Below are 20,382 nucleotides of genomic sequence, written 5' to 3'. Positions count from 1 at the left end.
GTGAGCCGCAACACCTGGAAACTGTTCTGAGGAGCAATGGGTACTCCACAAATTATATTAGAAGGGTAACAGAGCCAAACACTCGGCGAAGTAAGGAACCAGAAAAAGAAATGTCGGGTACGGCCTTTCTGCCATACATTCCCAGAGTGACGGACAGAATCGGCCGTATATTGCGCAAACATGGCGTAAAGACGATTTTCAAACCGACAAGGAAGATCAAAGAGTTTCTCAGATCGGTGAAGGAGAAAAGAGACCCACTTGCAATGTCGGGAATATACCGTATACCATGCATATGCGGAAAAGTTTATGTCGGGATGACTGGACGGTCAATTAACACCAGGATGAAAGAGCACAAGCGACATTCTAGGCTGCGGCAGGTGAAGAAATCGGCCGTGGCACAGCACGCACTGAGTGAGACCGACCACGTAATAAAATTCGCCGACACGGAAGTTCTGGCTGAAGAGAAGCACTATCACACGCGCTTGTTCAGAGAAGCTGTAGAAATACAAAAAATACGCGAACAGTTTGAACAAGAAAGAGGAAAGCCTTAAGGTAAACGGATCCTGGCTTCCCGTACTGCAGCGAACGACCGTCGCAGGTAGCAAGAACCGCACCGGAAATGACCGCGGAGAAGCCCTCGGACGATGGCGCGCCAGGTACGTATAGTCTGCGACCGCGAGCTCGCCTCCAGTTCACCACTGGCAATGGAGGGCGAAGCTTTGACAATGTCAGCCACTCGTGCTGGCGAAACGTCAGAAAAATCATTAGATGAACGTCGGCCGAAGAACCCGAGACAAAAGCCAATAGGCAGTTTGTCAACAAGTGGCCAGGAAAGCCTTAACAATTTTGTACTACTGCCAATGCTAAGCACTGCCTTACTCTCGTCGAGCGACAATCTGAGAATGTCCCTGACTCACCATAACCAACAGTTTATCTACCCTGGGAACATATATGGTCCTATTGTGCTTGTCTATGTTCAAGCGATATTCTCAGGAGACATCAGAAAGTAAGTTACACATCGTCTTCCCATGCTAAGGCCGTTGTTCAACAAGAGTGGCGCATTGTCACAAGTGAGTGCATATTGTCCGAGTTGTCAGCACACGCAGTTCCGCTGTTGTGTGCGAGTCAAATGGGGAAGTGGAAATAAACCGCTAAGTTGAAGTGTGAGCGGAGATTGAACGTGAAATTTACGGATTAACTGCTACATTGGAGATAAAAGAATGCTGTCCCTCGCCCCTCCACAAAAAAAGGAAAAAAATCTGAAAGTTAATCCTCTTTTCGCACCGTCAATGGTAGCTGCAAATAAAGTTCGTGTAGTTTAGTGTGTGTAGCTCAGTAACTCTAGAATAATAATTAATGTCGTCAGCTTATCTTGCTCTTGAGGTTTTGCTGCAGATGGTGTATCCTGAAAGTTTGTTAAGTGAAAACGGGCCGAAGAACTGCACGGTTGTCATTAATCGAATACAGACAGTCGTTGTTTCAGATGTACTGTTTATTACGTCACAGAGTCCCCGTCAAAATTTTGCATCGTACTGGCCGTCCCTACTCCCCGCTCTTACACTCTCTGTATATCTTTTACAACAATCCATACATTGAGAAAACTTGGCAGTTACAATTATAAAAGTTATCGGAAATTATAAAAAAGAACTTCATCTCATATTTACAAATGAAGTGCATAAATTGTGATAGTTTTACCACAATTCTTCTGTTTTTAAATAAAAATCGTCGAATTGCTTTGAATAAACAACGCTAAATACATGTTTGTTAATCACACAGAAATTATTCTATCCCACTTCTTCTTGAAATATTTCTGATTTGAAATATACGTACATTATTTTTTGGTGTGAATAGATTTCCAATAAATATTATAGTAGTCCAAATAATCTCTTTGTTTACATCGACAGTTTTCATTTTATGAGTTTCAGTAATTACTATGTAATTAAGAGTTATTATGATTAGCAATTGCACGGTAAGCTGACAGTACGTTAAACAGAGCTGTTACAGGTTTTAAACATTATAAAAAAGTATTTTGGTGTCTCTTTCATTGCCCGATTATTCGTAACTGAACGGTTCTAATTGTAATTAGACGAATTGATTACACGTGTTTCTAAAAATGGATGGATGTAACATTGGTGAATACTTTGACATGATGGTATTGAAAATTATATTATGGTGTCCAAAAGGTGAACTTACCTACATTGGTTCTACCTAATGATGTAACAGTTTATTAAGCAATCTGAATTGGCTGTAGTGCCATGTAGAAGGTAAGTTAAATTAGTTCTTGGAATCATAGAACGAATGAGCTGTTAGGTTTCAATTTCTGGCGACATTTGGACCAAATGCAGTGTAGCGTCGAGCTGTAGTGAAATGGTTTCAACAATTTCATCAAGGCAGCACAGGCGGCTCATCGCAAAGGAAGGCCGTGGACATCGAGCACAGACGACATTGTCCACGTAATCCAGGAAGAGATTTGCGGCAATCGCACATTTTGTCATGCTGTGGGAAGTCCGTGATCAAGGAGCGATTTCTATCACAGAGTAACTGAACGAGTAGTACAACACTTGGACCGTTGTTTGCAGAGATTTTGGAACTTCGTTCACTTGAAAGTTAGTGCAGCATTCAATATAACTTATTTGGCCTGCAATAATGATTTGTAACTTACTTTTAGAAGTCCAGTTTTTATTCTGTCGCACATATGGCGTCTAGTGTAACTTACACAGGGTGACCAAAACAAAGCTGGCCCGAGAAGAATTTTCGCGATTTTGTAACAGCAAAAGGTAAGCGGCAAAGAGCGCTGCATCGACGTAAAAATATTTTCCGAAAAATTCTGCTAGTTTTTGTGCTAGTCAGCTAGGGCAACTTTTTAGTTGTCGGAGTTATTATAACTTTCCAGGCAAGCTTTTTTTTACCCATCCTTCATTCTATCCGCCAAGCACTTTATTCGTACTGCAGAGTGACTCAGATAATTTACGATTAGTTTCGTTCTGCCGTTGCAACTACTAGAAAAGGTGTGGTTTTTTTTTTTCCAGACGCGTTTCGCTGTATTGAGGTAAAGCATCAACGCTGGGGGTGATTTCTGCTTTGTTTCTCGCCTACATCGGCGAATGCCGTCTGTTAGTACGTATTTGCAGTTTTTCTTCGTTAGACACACATTCTTATAGTCTAATTTTTATTTTCTCTGCAGAACTATGTATTTCTCACGTTTTACACAGCACACTTTTTCGCACACCATTGTTTTTTTTTGTGCTGTGCTGTGTAAAACGTGAGAAATGGGAAGTTCTGCAGGGAAACTAAAAATTAGTTCACAAGTAACAGTGTCTAACGAAGAAAAACTGCAAAGCTGTCCTACCAGACGACATTTCTCGATGTAGGCGAGAAACTAAGTGGAAATCACAACCACTGATGATGCTTTACCACAATAAAGCGAAACGTGTCTTGTAGTTGCAACAACAGAACGAAAATACCCTCAGGAACCGTAAAGCAGCTACGGACAATATGGCCACACAAATTAAGAATTTACGATTATACTTCTTATCGCGTCTGTGTAGACGAACCTAAACACCCTCGTGTAAAATCAGACAGGTGGACTACTTACTTGTGGAAGTTTTTTCGGCGGGAATATGTGCATCCCAGCGACGGCTATCCGGTTGGGCACAGCGGGCCTCGGGTGGCCTACGGTGACGTGCGCGTGGACCAAGAGCAGTGCCGCTTCCCTCTCGATGGTGGCCACGCTAGGAATCGTCGCGTCATTGAAGTGTTTCTGAACTATGGCGTCCAGCCGTGGCAGGAAGTAAACCTGCCGTATTATCCTCTGGAAAGTCCCGAACAAAGAATTGTAGAGCCTCTCACAAAAGTTCATGTGGTCGGTGTACCTGAGGAACGGATCGGGGACGTAGGCAAATGGGTTAGGGTTTCCCACCGTGTCACCGATCCAGTGGGTCCCCTCGTACGGGGCAACGTGGATCAGGTGCCCTTTGAACTTGTGCGCAAACGCCAGGAAGCAGTCTTGGAAGAAGCTCTCGACGATGACTGCGTCAAATTTCTCTTCGGACTTGTAAAGCTGCTGTACACTTTCTTCTTTGAGCATAACGTCACAGGCGTTTATTCCATATTGGAATAGGAAAAACAGTCCAATCACGGGACTCCTCAAGGAAAAGTCGAACAAGTTGGCAGAACCTAAAAACATCGAGGTGTGAATTAGCAAATGGTTTTGGCATTTGGCAATATGCTGTAAACTAAACAACTTACTCTGAAAGTGTTAACATGACGTGCACCTTGACCACACACTAGAGTCCACGCAAGATACGGTGGCCCATCGGCCAATTTTTGTTCCAAAGTGCTGGCCGAGCTCATTCGTTTGTTCGGAAGGGGAGGCAGACAAGTGTTTGCCACCTCTCCACCGGCCAGCCACGAGACAATCGAGGCGCATGCCCTGCAGTCTCTCTCAAACGATTTTATGAAACTATTCAGCAAAAAAATTTCATTCTTGCGTTACTTATAGCTTTACATGTCAGGTTGATGATGATGTGATCATCATTTCATTGATGGTCATAGTTATTGTGATATTTACGTGGAAGTAAGACACAGCGAGAAATTCGAAAAAGTTTGCAACGAAAAATAGGGGTCGCTGCGATTCTGCGTTTGGTACATATTACTCGTACATAATATATTGCTGTGTATGAAATTTAGCTAACATATCGAATTTTTCTTTACACTTGGATGGAGGTTTCAATGTGTTAATAATCTCGAGAAAATTGATGTGATGTAGCGCACTCATTAATTTTGTGATTCCGCTGTGCCAGCGTTAAAACCAGAGTGAAATATTCACAACATTCCTCATATTTCATAAACAATGTGAAATGATAGCACGCAAAGAGGAGAGTCATTTTCCATACGTTTATTGTGAAAAACTTCATTATCTACCATGTTATTCCACTAACTACAGACTTTATTAATGAAAGAATGTAATTTTTAAGGGCCATTGATAGCTGGTGAAACGAGAAATGCTATGGGTTTGAGAACAACGTCATTGAAGACATTGTTTTTTTTTTGTACTGAGGAGGATGCGCGTTTTTATAGGCAACTGACCTCACTTTTTCTCAGTTCGTCATATAATAAACTTAATGAACCACTGTTCCATGTTGGTGACGTGGCATTTTGTAAACTCCGCTATGTTTTGGCAAAAGAAGCAAATTTCAACATAGTAATAAGAGAAATGTGTAGGTTTTACTCAAAATGCACCACTTGTGACACTTCTCTGAAAGTTACACATGGTTAACAAGCCAAGCTAAAATAAACTGCTGCATTTTCAGCGGAATTCTTTTTGGATACCAACCAAAGCACAAGTCACAGATCTTTTCGAATGGTCTCCATGCGAGAGTGGGCGTGGAGTGGCTCCACTTAATATTTACAAGAAATGTGAGCTTCAGTTTACAAGGGCACTGCCCCTCCAGCACTCTGCATTTCCCCTACAGCCTCAGCTTCTGCCCGTAACCCCCACCACTACCGCTCTCCCCATGTACGCTCTGCCAACAGTGCATCCACCAGCCACCGTATTTTGCACGGGCTCTATGTAACTGATACTCCAGTATTTCAATGGCTGTTGGACGTACTGATTAAAGTTTCATTCTTACGTGAGTTTATTTTCAGTAGTAAAAAAAAAAAAATTCCAACAGGTGATGAATCGTTCTCTAAAAGATGATCATTGGCGTGTATAATGTTGCTGACGCTTTCCACGTGGAGACTGCCACAATCGGAAAACTAAGCTCATAATACTTTTCTCATCTTAGGGGATGATTATTTGACTTCTGTAACTGTCGCTTTAAATAAAAATAATAACATGGTCTGATGTACTGATTATGTTTAAAATAACATTCAGCTCATCGTAGGTGCAGGAAATCTAAATAATATACCCCAACTATAGGTGGCTAAGTTTAATAAATAAATTTTATTATTGTTAATAATACACAAAATTTCGTAGGCTAGTCATAAGCTACGTGATATAGTGAACTGAAGTTTAGCTAGAGCCTTCGATACACAGGTTAGCAAACTCACTACATAAGTAAAATAGCTTGGCAGTATTGATAGCTCCAATTAATCGAAGTCTGACTCCACACTTACACAAATAAATGGTAGTCTAATCGACACACAATGTAATAACCTTAAGTGCCGATCAGTAACGAAAACAATCAAGTCCGCAATAGCAAACTGAGGTAAAAATCAGACTCATCTTACAACTATTAATGGCTTATTTTCGAGAACGTTTGCCCTTTCAGTTGAAAGCGCCACTGTACGTGTGCACAAGGAAGTGACTGATCTGCAGTGTAGTTCCCGTTTGAAAGACAGACTCGGCGTGAAATTACTAAAAGTTCAAATCGGCTTCACTCGCAAAAAGAAATTCTGCTGATCAACTGGCAAGAATATGAGCCCGGACTACTACTACAAAATACCATCAAGTCGCCCCCCCCCCCCCCCCCCGAACTCGCGCGAAATATTTCAAAGTGTCATGACCAACAACACGACAATTTCTATCACTGAAATGTGTGTGACCGGATCCCTGATCACCACCCATACTACCTTAGGTTGTGCCTCTACCAATCCGTCCCAAACAGTTCGAAAGAGTAAGATGGCCACCGCCTTTTTAAGCTCATGTCGCACCCCTCCTCCCCTCCCCCCCCCCCCCATAAAATATTCAAGTCTCTATGCCACAAATGTACGAATGCAATTAAAAACGTGAATGTGCCATTATATGCACGCAAAAATCCAAGCAAAACTGATATCATGTTTTTCATTCTACATGGTGTTCCCACACGGACTAATTTTAAACAATTGCAAATTTTAGCAGCAGTAATCAAACTAGTTCATGATCTACGTACCTCCACTGATTACGGTACAGACATGTATGGCACTGATCCTTCAACGGCCGCAATCAGAATTAACATGGTTCTACCCAGTTTCGAATTTCGGGCAAAACTACACAACTTTATGAACACCAATCAAAAAGACAGGGTGTTTCAAAAAGGACCTTACAACTTTGAAAATTCAAATAAATTAATTCATAGGACCTACAGAGGTGATTGTAGTGTCATCTTGTGGGGCAACACACAAGGTTTTACCTCGCGTAGTTCGCTAGTGCCGAATCGCGCCGTAAAGAGCGGTAGCGACAGTTGCGTTAAAGATGGCTGCCTTCGCTGGACCTGAGCATGCTAGCTGTGTGTTTTGGTTTGAAGACTCGAAGTCGGCGTCAACAGTTCAATGTAATTTCCGTACCATGTACGAGGTGCATTCAAGTTCTAAGGCCTCCGATTTTTTTTCTAATTAACTACTCACCCGAAGTCGATGAAACTGGCGTTACTTCTCGACGTAATCGCCGTGCAGACGTACACATGTTTCACAACGCTGACGCCATGATTCCATGGCAGCGGCGAAGGTTTCTTTAGGAGTCTGTTTTGACGACTGGAAAATCGCTGAGGCAATAGCAGCACGACTGGTGAATGTGCGGCCACAGAGAGTGTCTTTCATTGTTGGAAAAAGCCAAAAGTCACTAGGAGCCAGGTCAGGTGAGTAGGGAGCATGAGGAATCACTTCAAAGTTGTTATCACGAAGAAACTGTTGCGTAACGTCAGCTCGATGTGCGGGTGCATTGTCTCGGTGAAACAGCATACGCGCAGCTCTTCCCGGACGTTTTTGTTGCAGTGCAGGAAGGAATTTGTTCTTCAAAACATTTTCGTAGGAAGCACCTGTTACTGTAGTGCCCTTTGGAACGCAATGGGTAAGGATTACGCCCTCGCTGTCCCAGAACATGGACACCATCATTTTTTCAGCACTGGCAGTTACCCGAAATTTTTTTGGTGGCGGTGAATCTGTGTGCTTCCATTGAGCTGACTGGCGCTTTGTTTCTGGATTGAAAAATGGCATCCACGTCTCATCCATTGTCACAACCGACGAAAAGAAAGTCCCATTCGTGCTATCGTTGCGCGTCAACATTGCTCGGCAACATGCCACACGGGCAGCCGTGTGGTCATCCGTCAGCATTCGTGGCACCCACCTGGATGACACTTCTCGCATTTTCAGGTCGTCATGCAGGATTGTGTGCACAGAACCCACAGAAATGCCAACTATGGAGGTGATGTGTTCAACAGTCATTCGGTGATCCCTCAAAACAATTCTCTCCACTTTCTCGATCATGTCGTCAGACCGGCTCGTGCGAGTCCGAGGTTGTTTTGGTTTGTTGTCACACGATGTTCTGGCTTCATTAAACTGTCGCACCCACGAACGCACTTTCGACACATCCATAACTCCATCACTACATGTCTCCTTCAACTGTCGATGAATTTCAATTGGTTTCGCACCACGCAAATTCAGAAAACGAATGACTGCACGCTGTTCAAGTAAGGAAAACGTCGCCATTTTAAGTATTTAAAACAGTTCTCATTCTCGCCGCTGGCGGTAAAATTCCATCTGCCGTACGGTGCTGCCATCTCTGGGACGTATTGATAATGAACGTGGCCTCATTTTAAAACAATGCACATGTTTCTATCTCTTTCCAGTCCGGAGGCCTTAGAACTTGAATGCACCACATACCTAAAGATCCTCCTAGTAGGCCTACAATTTATGAGTGGTATACATGTTTTGTAGAAACAGGGTGCTCGATAAGACATGGGACCTCATCAGGTCGTCCAAGCACATCTGACGACGTACCTGGATATGCTACAACAATTTTTGATAGCACAGATCGATGAGGATGGCCAAGAACGAAATGTTTACTTCGTGCTACTACCTGGCTGACGTCCGGGGTTTTATCAAGGATATCGTGTTTGTACCTCCTGTGTCGGCTTCTCTACCTGAACTTACGAGCAAGAATTTACGCCTGAGCAAGTTACACCTGCAACTCTACAGTGAGTTTGGGAAGAAATTGACTTCCGATGGGATGCCACATACGGAAGCCACATACAACATCTTTCGTTTAAGGTAAAAAAGCTTGTGCTTCCCTACAAAATAACACTTAACCCAGCTCTATATCTTCTTTCAATATTTTATATGAGGTTTTAAAGTTTTAAAGTCCTTTTTGAAACACCCTGTACAACTCTTACAAACTAAATGTAGGTTACAGTCAGCAATTGTGTGCCAAACTGCACGCGAGCACAATGTGCACGCCACAGCTCGGCCTGTCTCAGCTTTGTTCGGTGCTTTTCGGAAGTACAGCGCGGCATTTTCCGGTTGGCAGAATCGGGGTGTGAGTGCTGTTTACACTTCGTTATTCGTTTGCGGAATTCAGGAAGTTCACAGATCCACTGGTTGTTTGCACAAAAAGAAACATCACAAGCCTTTAAAACTGAAAGGGAATGACAGAAGTGAAGGATGAGAATTATCAATACTGCATAATAGATAAGTCACACAATCGATGGGTTTCGCAAATTTGCTATGGACCAACATTACAATACCATGCAGAAAAAGTTTAAAAAATTAATTGAATATGAAAGTGAGAAAAATGACAGTCACTGACAGACGACATCCACTATTCTGTACGCCAAAAAGCACTTTGTGCTAAATTTGCAGGCATGGGGCGCTTGACGAAATTGGTGGGACAAAAAGAAAATTTTCTGGAGATACACACATTATTCCACTTGTCAGTTGCAACAGTTTTTGACGGAATTGAACGAAGACTGTGGAGCCTTTATTAATCACTGAAAAGTACGTTGGTTAAGTCGAGGGCCCTGCCTGGGACGATTTTTCGAGTTGAAACTGCCTATTGTTGAATTTACGAAGCAAAATGGAGAGCGAAAATAAGAACATGCGGAATGAATCGCACATCTCGTGTTTTAAGTGGACTTGACTGCACATTGCCCGCATTAAAACAACGCAAGGTGATGGTGACACATTTAAAAAGAAAAACTCTTTGTGCAGGGACCAATTCTGACACACACAAAACACTGCCCAGTTCCTAAGCACCCTGGCGTTAAAGGGAATACAAGGTTTGAAGAATTCATTTTGGCCTTGAAAGAATTACAAGGATAGTTTTCTTAACGTTTTGAAGACACCGCCAATCTTACATCTGTTTATGACCTGTTTTCAAGAATGTTTGCCGTATCACTTATAGTGCCACTGTACATGTACAGATGCAACTGATTGATCTGCAGTGTAGTTCCCGTTTGAAAGACACGTTTTTTTTCTTTTTTACGTTGAAACTATTCAGGAAAATGTTTTCATCAGGAAGAGTTTTTTTTATGAATCCCTAGGAAACAATAATACAGAGTTATTGGTTCTGCAGTGAGGTGCAGTTGTCTGTATGACTAGGACCTGTATATTTAAATTAATAACAAATCTTCAGATGAAATGTTGGCTTATTTCTGTTGTTACGTTAACATGATCTGCAGTATTATCAAAAGCAGATTTTGTTTATTTTAGCTAAAGGCATATGTATAAGAGTTAAAGTGTTTGTAATGGATTAAAGCTGTTTGAATGGCTGCACATTTAATATTTTAAAAAACATGAACAAAAGAATCTTTAACTGTTGACTTATTTTCACTCTAACATTAGAGTGATCTGGGATATTGGTAAAGGCAGCTTATGTTTGTTCCAGCTAGAATTAATATGTATAAAGTACTGATTTATGTTAGCAATGGAGGGCTTTAACATTTAGAGATATGGTACATGTCTTATTCTGTGGTAGTATATTACATTGACACCAGTGTGGTTAGGATGTAAAAAAAAAAACTGCCTGTAACATACAAATAGAAATAACATAACAGATCACCTGAAATTTATTCTTGTAGTAGTTTATTATTATTTTCTCTAGTGCTCTCATGTTATCAACATTCTAATGAAAAAACTTACCCTTATATCGACTTTAACACATGTAAAGAACAACAAATTACATATCTGTACAAAGTAGGCTTATGCCATATCTCTCTGTCAAGATCTTTGTTATAAGCAACAGTTGTAAAGCGCATGCTGGATGCTGGTAAAGTGTCACTGTTATAGTGTGAACTAATATAGTTCGTGTGAAAGTGTTCTGGACATCAAAATGGAGGCAGACAGATACGAAAAAGCCGCCTATACTGTCGCAGTAAGTAAAAACTAAATTTACATCGATATCGAAAGATAAGGTATAGTCATGGCGATACATTGAAGTGTGACCCATCTTTCTCCCATAGAACCAGCACCCAGCATTATGCTACTACCAGTAATGATGTAACTTCCCGGATTCTGCCGAAATCATCTGAAGATGAACCTGAAAGGGTTCGAAAACCGGTTAATGTAATAAAGCATTATTAATGAAAAAGTGACTGGTTGCAGTTGTGTATAATTTATTTACATTAATATACAGTCACGGTTCTAAAATATCCGTAATGGATATGCATAATCTTTTAAATTATTTACTGGATTTCAGTTAAACAAATAAGCTCAGCGCTATATCTTCCCACATACATTATCTCCGTAGAATATGCGTGTATCAACAGGCTCGACTTCAGTTCCTCTTTAACATGACGTATTACGCTTTTCTGTACCTATAATAGTTTGCACTGCATGTGCACAAACGTGAGCAACATAAATCTAACCTATTCATACCACTCCGGGAGAAACTAATGCCTGGAGTGTTCAGATCTGACAAGTGAACGTGTGGGCCGCTAGTCTCGTCGCTCTGCCCAACCGCACCACCTCTGCACGCTGTTGCGTGCACCAGACATCCGTCAGAGGTGGACTCACCCGACTCTCACAAAGCAAAACGCGCAATCCAGTCGCAGCGTGTGACCAAAACTAATCACCAATGTTCAGGTACAAAACGGCATGTCACAACATCGCAACAAATGGCATGCCAAGAGATCTTGCACATGCAGCATATTGGCGTCTTTCGGACTTTGAGAAAGGTCGAGTCATTGGCATGAGAGACATGGGAGCATCACGCCATCAGATTGTACAGATAGCTGATGTAATGCGAAGACTGCATAACAAGTGGGTGAAGAGATGGACTCAGGATACCAATGTTGGTACAAGGGTAGGCACAAGTCCTTCCAGAAGGCCAGAAGGACTGTACCACAAAGAGATAGTAGGTTGTTCGACTGCGTCTGACGAACAGCTGGACAAAGAAGGCTGAAATCTGGGCAGATGTTGTAGGGAGAGTGTCACCACAAACCATCGCAAACAGTTTGCTGAAAGCTGAGTTTAGACCTCGAGTTGCCTCGTATCGTTTACCATTGACACCATACCACAGAAAACAGAGACTTACATAGTGTGAACGCAAAGTGAACTGAGACATTGAGGGTCATCCTCTGATGCTCTCCTTTCTGTTTCTGGCAGTCAGATCGACAACGACCTGGTAGGCAGTGACTCTCGAGGCCCCTACACACGTCTCCAACTCTTGGAATCAGGATAATGCGAGACCCCATACTGCAATTCACGCCATAAACGCCCTGAGGAGTGTATGGATTCTTGACTACCATATCTGGTCCCCTGACTTCTCACTCATAGCGCATGCGTGGGATGCGAAAGAAAGATGTACACTTTCACACCAGCCTCTAGGCTGCAATAAATGAACTGACACAACATTTGTTTCAGTCGGTCTGAAAAATTCTTCAGAGTGACTTTTGGACGCAGCTTACTTACTTGCCATAATTGATACCGGAGTGTATAGTGATGCTGATGATGGAGATCAGTTCCAAATGGAATCAGAGTTTAATCAGTTAATTACCTTTATGTCATGAACATCTGCACAAAATTTGATAAATATTGGTGAGTCGCTTCATGGTGTAACACTTTCTATATCCATCCATGTAGTATGATAGGTAACTAAAAAAAATCGAGCAGCATAACATTCCTACTAATACTAAGTGGTATCTGCAGTCTTTACTCTGTTATCCCACGAAGTGATTGTATTGATGTCGTGGTCCTATGTCTACGAAAACAGAATATCAGTTATACCGTCAAGCAGATTGACTGGCGACGGTTTCCTACAGTTGTCAGCTATCTATGAGGACAACTCTGATCATGAATTTCTTACATCTGAATCTTCGAAAAAATATGGACGATGGTTTTTTTTTGTGGATAAGAACTGTCGAGTAAAGTCTATACTTTCCTAGGAAAATTGAACAAGCAGCTTGAATACATATAATCTAGTACGGAAATAAATGTTGGCAAAGGTGCCGACATGGGAAGCTGCCATTCCTCCATCCCAGTAGTCTCAGAGCTCCCAATTTCTCGTAAAAATATGCTGTATTATATTTTACAGTACATCGTCTGCTATTATTTCCTAGGTTTGTAATGGAATTTGATTAACATTTACATGCTATCAAATCCGCAATACTGAACATTCATTACCAGTCACCTTCATCGACAGCACATTCAGAAGGAAGAAAAGAGAATGCCACACAGTCACACTTCCATCAGCCTGGTGCAACTGAAACTGGTATCCACTACACTGTGCTGCACAATGTCTACTGACAGTGCTTGGGGACTCAAGCCTGTCGCTGATCTGTATGTCGAGTCATCAGCAAAGGGACAAGGGTCGGTCGTTGGCTGCTGAGCCCTATACAGTGCATCTGTCTGCGTACATTGCTGGTAGACATGGGCTCCTGGCACTGTCTCTCAGTAGATCATCGATCACCCACTGTGCGTCTGTGGAGGACACAGACGTCCGTTCATCCAACACTTGTGGTTGTGGTTTGCAACATTTTATGCATCTGGAAACGTTGTTTCTGCGATACTGCAGATCCACCACCCTAAACAGTGTCGACCTCAGAAACCCGAATTCCCGTGGAATCTCCCTTGTGCTAGGATCAATTCATCTTGCACCAGTTATCATCCCACAGCCAAAGTCGTTTAACTGGCGACGTGCCCCCACGTTCAGTGCACGTATGTTTGCATCAGACCACTGACATAGTGTGGCTACATCCGTACCATAGACCATATCTAGCTGCCAATTTGGGGCATCATTCTACATCTATCTACATCTACATCCTTCTCCGCAAGCCACCTGACGGTGTGTGTGGCGCAGGGTACCTTGAGTACCTCTATCGGTTCTCCCTTCTATTCCAGTCTCGTTCGTGGAAAGAAGGATTGTCGGAACGCCTCTGTGTGGGCTCTGATTTTATCCCCATGGTCTCTTCCCGAGATATACGTAAGAGGGAGCAATATACTGCTTGTCTCCTCGGTGAAGGTATGCTCTCGAAACTTCAACAAAAGCCCGTACCGAGCTACTGAGCGTCTCTCCTGCATAGTCTTCCACTGGAGTTTATCTATCATCTCCGTAACGCTTTCGCGATTACTAAATGATGCTGTAACGAAGCGCGCTGCTCTCCATCGGATCTTCTCTATCTCTTCTATCAACAATATCTGGTATGGATCCCACACTGCTGAGCAGTATTCAAGCAGTGAGCAAACAATCGTACTGTAACCTACTTCCTTTGTTTTCAGATTGCATTTCCTTAGGATTCTTCCAATGAATCTCAGTCTGGCATCTGCTTTACCGACGATCAACTTTATATGATCATTCCATTTTAAGTCACTCCTAATGTGTACTCCCAGATAATTTATGGCATTAACTGTTTCCAGTTGCTGACCTGCAATTTTGTAGCTAAATGATAAGGGATCTTTCTTTCTATGTATTCGCAGCACATTACACTCGTCTACATTGAGATTCACTTGCCATTCCCTGCACCATGCGTCAATTCGCTGCAGATCCTCCTGCATTTCGGTACAATTTACCATTGTTACAACCTCTCGATATACCACAGCGTCATCCGCAAAAAGCCTCAGTGAACTTCCGATGTCATCCACAAGGTCATTTATGTATATTGTGAATAGCAACGGTCCTACGACACTCCCCTGCGGCACACCTGAAATCACTCTTACTTCGGAAGACTTCTCTCCATTGAGAATGACATGCTACGTTCTGTTATCTAGGAACTCTTCAATCCAATCACACAACTGGTCTGATAATCCATATGCTCTTACTTTGTTCATTACACGACTGTGCGGAACTGTATCGAACGCCTTGCGGAAGTCAAGAAACACTGCATCTACCTGTGAACCCGTGTCTATGGCCCTCTGAGTCTCGTGGACGAATAGCGCGAGCTGCGTTTCACACGACCGTCTTTTTCGAAACCCATGCTGATTCCTATAGGGTAGATTTCTAGTCTCCAGAAAAGTCATTATACTCGAACATAATACGTGTTCCAAAATTCTACAACCGATCGACGTTAGAGATATAGGTCTATAGTTCTGCACATCTGTTCGACGTCCCTTCTTGACAACGGGGATGACCTGTGCCCTACATCTTCAAATGGGAGAAATCTTCCGATAACTACCAGCCAATCAGTTTATTTGTGAAGCTCTCGCTACTTGCGAAGGTATTTACAACTGGACCGCTTTGTAAAGTTCGTTCCTAGGCCAATCCGAATCGACTGGGAGCTTACCTCCCAGGAGGTGCTTCACTTCTGGGACAATGACCTCCCGCCAGTTGCTCGGCGCGCTGTCGCTCTTGTAAGGCGTGATGACGGTGACCCGGTGCCCCCTGGCTGCCAGCTGTTCCAGGTAGCGCCGCTCCAGCATCCAGTGGCTGCGCCCGGGCACGGGGAAGATGGCCAGAAGGCTGGCGGCGTGGGCGCTGGCGAGGGCGCACGCCAGCACCAGCGGCTCGAGGACGCGCATCTGGAAAGGAAAACGTCGCTGCAGGCTGCAACACACTTCTGCAAGAGCTGGTCTGTACACGATGTGCGGGGTACAAATACAGATATTTGTGTTGGTGCCTGATGGCAGTGTACAGAACAACATGAAATCAGCATTCATTTCGTTTGCTGTTTAAAGTTATACCTATTACAAGTAGTATGTTTTTAGGTTGGTTAGTGGCTCCAAGTACGTTCGATACAGTTCCCCACAGTCGTTTAATGAACAAAGTAGGAGCATATGGACCATCAGACCAATTGTGTGATTGGATTGAAGAGTTCCTAGATAACAGGACGCAGCATGTCATTCTCAATGGAGAGAAGTCTTCCGAAGTAAGAGTGATTTCAGGTGTGCCGCAGGGGAGTGTCGTAGGACCGTTGCTATTCACAATATACATAAATGACCTTGTGGATGACATCGGAAGTTCACTGAGGCGTTTTGCAGATGATGCTGTGGTGTATCGAGAGGTTGTAACAATGGAAAATTGTACTGAAATGCAGGAGGATCTGCAGCGAATTGACGCATGGTGCAGGGAATGGCAAGTGAATCTCAATGTACACAAGTGTAATGTGCTGCGAATACACAGAAAGATAGATCCCTTATCATTTAGCTACAAAATTGCAGGTCAGCAACTGGAAGCAGTTAATTCCATAAATTATCTGGGAGTACGCATTAGGAGCGATTTAAAATGGAATGATCATATAAAGTTGATCGTCGGTAAAGCAGATGCCAGACTGAGATTCATTGGAAGAATCCTAAGGAAATGCAATCTGAAAACAAAGGAAGTAGGTTACAGTACGATTGTTTGCTCACTGCTTGAATACTGCTCAGCAGTGTGGGATCCATACCAGATATTGTTGATAGAAGAGATAGAGAAGATCCGATGGAGAGCAGCGCGCTTCGTTACAGCATCATTTAGTAATCGCGAAAGCGTTACGGAGATGATAGATAAACTCCAGTGGAAGACTCTACAGGAGAGACGCTCAGTAGCTCGGTACAGGCTTTTGTTGAAGTTTAGAGAACATATCTTCACCGAGGAGTCAAGCAGTATATTGCTCCCTCCTTCGTGTATCTCGCGAGGAGACCATGAGGATAAAATCAGAGAGATTAGAGCCCACACAGAAGCATACCGACAATCCTTCTTTCCACGAACAATACGAGACTGGAATAGAAGGGAGAAACGATAGAGGTACTCAAGGTACCCTCTGCCACACACCGTCAGGTGGCTTGCGGAGTATGGATGTAGATGTAGTATGTTTTTAGGTTGGTTAGTACCTCCAAGTACATGAGTTACAAGCAAGCGATTAATGCTTATTTTCCCCTGGGCAGCAGGTTAGATACTGAAATGTAGAGTCATGCACGCAAAACAGACAGTCTATACCGACAGACGATGTCCACTTCAAACTGCAGTTACGACGATGCAGGAAGTATCAAATAGTCCATGATGAGATGTCTTTGTGGGAAGACTGTTAGACACACAGAAAAACAACTTATAAAATGAAGTGGGTTCATAGTAAGGTACCGATAATCACTTTATATGCACTTATACCCCTAACACCAGACACATCTCACAGAAAAAATTAAGCATCCATAAGGTGAGGAAGAAACAAAATGTAACTTGACGGTTTGACAGGGTACGTAACGTTACTTCAATGATGAGAAAATCGAGTCAAATTTTCAGAGTATCTGGGAGCTTAAGTCGACTTATCATTACAATGTTGCACTCCCTCTGGCTTAGATGCATGCACTCCTTCGGAAAGCTAGCCAGCAACGGAAGTAACTGGTTCTAGATATCCTAATACTGAGGCAGGGACGGCATTAACATACGAGATCATACACCACATTCTCCATCGCGGACGGATGTGGGGCTCTTGCTGGCCAATGAGTAGCAGAACATAACGCAGATTGTTCGTAAAGACATGGGCCATGTGCTGATGAGCACTGCGCTATTGAAAAATTCTCTTGGATGAGAGTTAACACCTGACAACACAGGATGTCCGAGACTGAAAGCCGTCATGAACAATCTGTCGCAATTTGAGTAGAACAATGATGTCCGTACCCACAACACTAGACGGAAAAACGACCTTTATTACCAATTGTTAAAGCTGTCAGTAGCTCAATAACATAAAATGTCTGACTGGTAGGGAAGCAAGTTTTCAATGTTATTTAAAATCATTTCTCATTGACAACACCGCCTATCCCATTGACGAATTTGTACTTAAAAACTGGTAGCCAGTAAAAAATAATAATTTATAAAAAAATTAAGTGTCGTTGGAAGAGCAGGACTAAATAATTTCTTCATTAATGTTAATACTAATCACGTATAGATACCCTGTAAGCTGTTCAGGTGATCGTTGGAACATGTACCTAACTAACTAACGTGCTGTCGTGACCTCAAGAGTTCCATTAATCACTGCCAGCTGTGATCTCAAGTCGAACTCCATGGCTCTCCGCAGGACACGAGGAAGTAGTACCGCTGTGCGTCTCCACATTGACAGAACAGGACTTCTTCGCAGGCCGCCAACATACCAACCAATGATGGTCATCCCGGATAGAGTAGAGCTGCAGTTCATCACTGAACATTATGCGACACCATTCATCATCAGTCCATGCTTCGCAGTCAAGACACCACTCAAAACTCAGCTGTTTGTGTTGTGGTGTTAATGCCGACCCGCACATTGTATGTGGTATTTCCTTAGTCCGGCTGCCGCTGTCTCGGACCAGTGGTGCAGGGTGGCAGAGAATGTTGCAGCGAGTCTAGGATTTGTTCTCGGATTGCAGGCACGCATGTGAAGGCTTTTCGACGTGCATCGATCCTTGTCTGGTAGGACGCGGCCGGCCAGAACCTTGACGACAATTATGCTCGCCATCGTGTTCCCGTGCTGTCCAGTACTGGGCCATAATATCCCGCAAATCTGAGTATTGCACAATTCGACCAGTCAGCCAAATTGAGACTCACTATAAGACACCTTTCAAAATCTGTCATGTGCGACACAACTGCAGATGTATGGTTTCCAGTCGCCATTGACTACAACATGAAATATTTTCCTACTTGTTGTAGTTGTTGTGGTCTTCAGTCCTGAAACTGGTTTGATGCAGCTCTCCATGCTACTCTATCCTGTGCAAGCTTCTTCATCTCCCAGTACTTACTGCAACCTACATCCTTCTGAATCTGCTTAGTGTATGCATCTCTTGGTCTCCCCCTACGATTTTTACCCTCCACGCTGCCCTCCAATACTAAATTGGTGAGCCCTTGATGCCACAGAATATCAGAACATGTCGTACTAACCGATCCCTTCTTCTAGTCAAGTTGTGCCACAAACTCCTCTTCTCCCCAATTCTATTCAATACCTCCTCATTACTTACGTGATCTACCCATCTAATCTTCAGCATTCTTCTGTAGCACCACATTTCGAAAGTTTCTATTCTCTTCTTGTCCAAACTATTTATCGTCCATGTTTCATTTCCATACATGGCTACACTCCATACAAATACTTTCAGAAACGACTTCCTGACACTTAAATCTATACTCGATGTTAACAAATTTTTCTTCTTCAGAAACGCTTTCCTTGCCATTGCCAGTCTACATTTTATATCCTCTCTACTTCGACCATCATCAGTTATTTTGCTCCCCAAATAGCAAAACTCCTTTACTACTTTAAGTGTCTCATTTCCTAATCTAATTCCCTAAGCATCACCCGACTTACTTCCACTACATTCCATTATCCTCGTTTTGCTTTTGTTGACGTTCATCTTATACCATCCTTTCCAGACACTGTCCATTCCGTTCAACTGTTCTTCCAAGTCCTTTGCTGTCTCTGACAGAATTACAGTGTCATCGGCGAACCTCAAAGTTTTTATTTCTTCTCCATGTATTTTAATACCTACTCCGAACTTTTCTTTTGTTTCCTTTACTGGTTACTCAATATACAGATTGAATAGCATTGGGGAGAGGCTACAACCCTGTCTCACTCCCTTCCCAATACTGCTTCCCTTTCATGTCCCTCGACACTTATAACCGCCATCTGCTTTCTGTACAAATTGTAAATAGTTTTTCGCTCCCTGTATTTTACCCCTGCCACCTTCAGAATTTGAAAGAGAGTATTCCAGTCAACATTGTCAAAAGTTTTCTCTAAGTCTACAAATGCTAGAAATGTAGGTTTGCTTTTCCTTAATCTATTTTCTAGGATAAGTCGTAGGGTCAGTATTGCCTCACGTGTTCCAACATTTCTACGGAATCCAAACTGATCTTCCCCAAGGTCGACTTCTACCAGTTTTTCCAATCGTCTGTAAAGAATTCGCGTTAGTATTTTGCAGCTGTGACTTATTAAACTGATAGTTCGGTAATTTTCACATATGTCAACACCTGCTTTCTTTGGGATTGGTATTATTATATTCTTCTTGAAGTCTGAGGGAATTTCCCTTGTTTCATACATCTTGCTCACCAGATGGTAGAGTTTTGTCAAGACTAGCTCTCCCAAGGCTATCAGTAGTTCTAATGGAATGATGTCTACTCCCGGGGGCTTGTTTCGACTTAGGTCTTTCAGTGCTCTGTCGAACTCTTCACGCAGTATTTCATCTTCATCTACAACCTCTTCCATTTCCATAATATTGTCCTCTAGAACATCGCTCTTGTATAGACCCTCTATATACTCCTTTCACCTTTCTGCTTTCCCTTCTTTGCTTAGAACTGGGTTTCCATCTGAGCTCTTGATATTC

General features: G+C 42.7%; 1 protein-coding gene across 1 annotated transcript in view; it reads right to left on the bottom strand.

The window, feature by feature from the left end:
* LOC126100614 (UDP-glycosyltransferase UGT5-like) overlaps positions 1-20,382 on the bottom strand; it is a 175,519-nt gene that overhangs the window by 27,048 nt on the left and 128,089 nt on the right. The window contains exons 3-4 of the mRNA XM_049911240.1: positions 15,414-15,648; positions 3,596-4,176 (exon numbers count right to left, since the gene is read on the bottom strand). Coding sequence (XP_049767197.1) covers positions 3,596-4,176; positions 15,414-15,648 — 816 coding nt within the window. The remainder of the gene's footprint in view (positions 1-3,595; positions 4,177-15,413; positions 15,649-20,382) is intronic.

Source organism: Schistocerca cancellata, chromosome 9, assembly GCF_023864275.1.
Source record: "Schistocerca cancellata isolate TAMUIC-IGC-003103 chromosome 9, iqSchCanc2.1, whole genome shotgun sequence".
Taxonomy (NCBI): Eukaryota; Metazoa; Arthropoda; class Insecta; order Orthoptera; family Acrididae; genus Schistocerca; species Schistocerca cancellata.
This window is presented reverse-complemented; position numbering and strand designations above follow the sequence as displayed.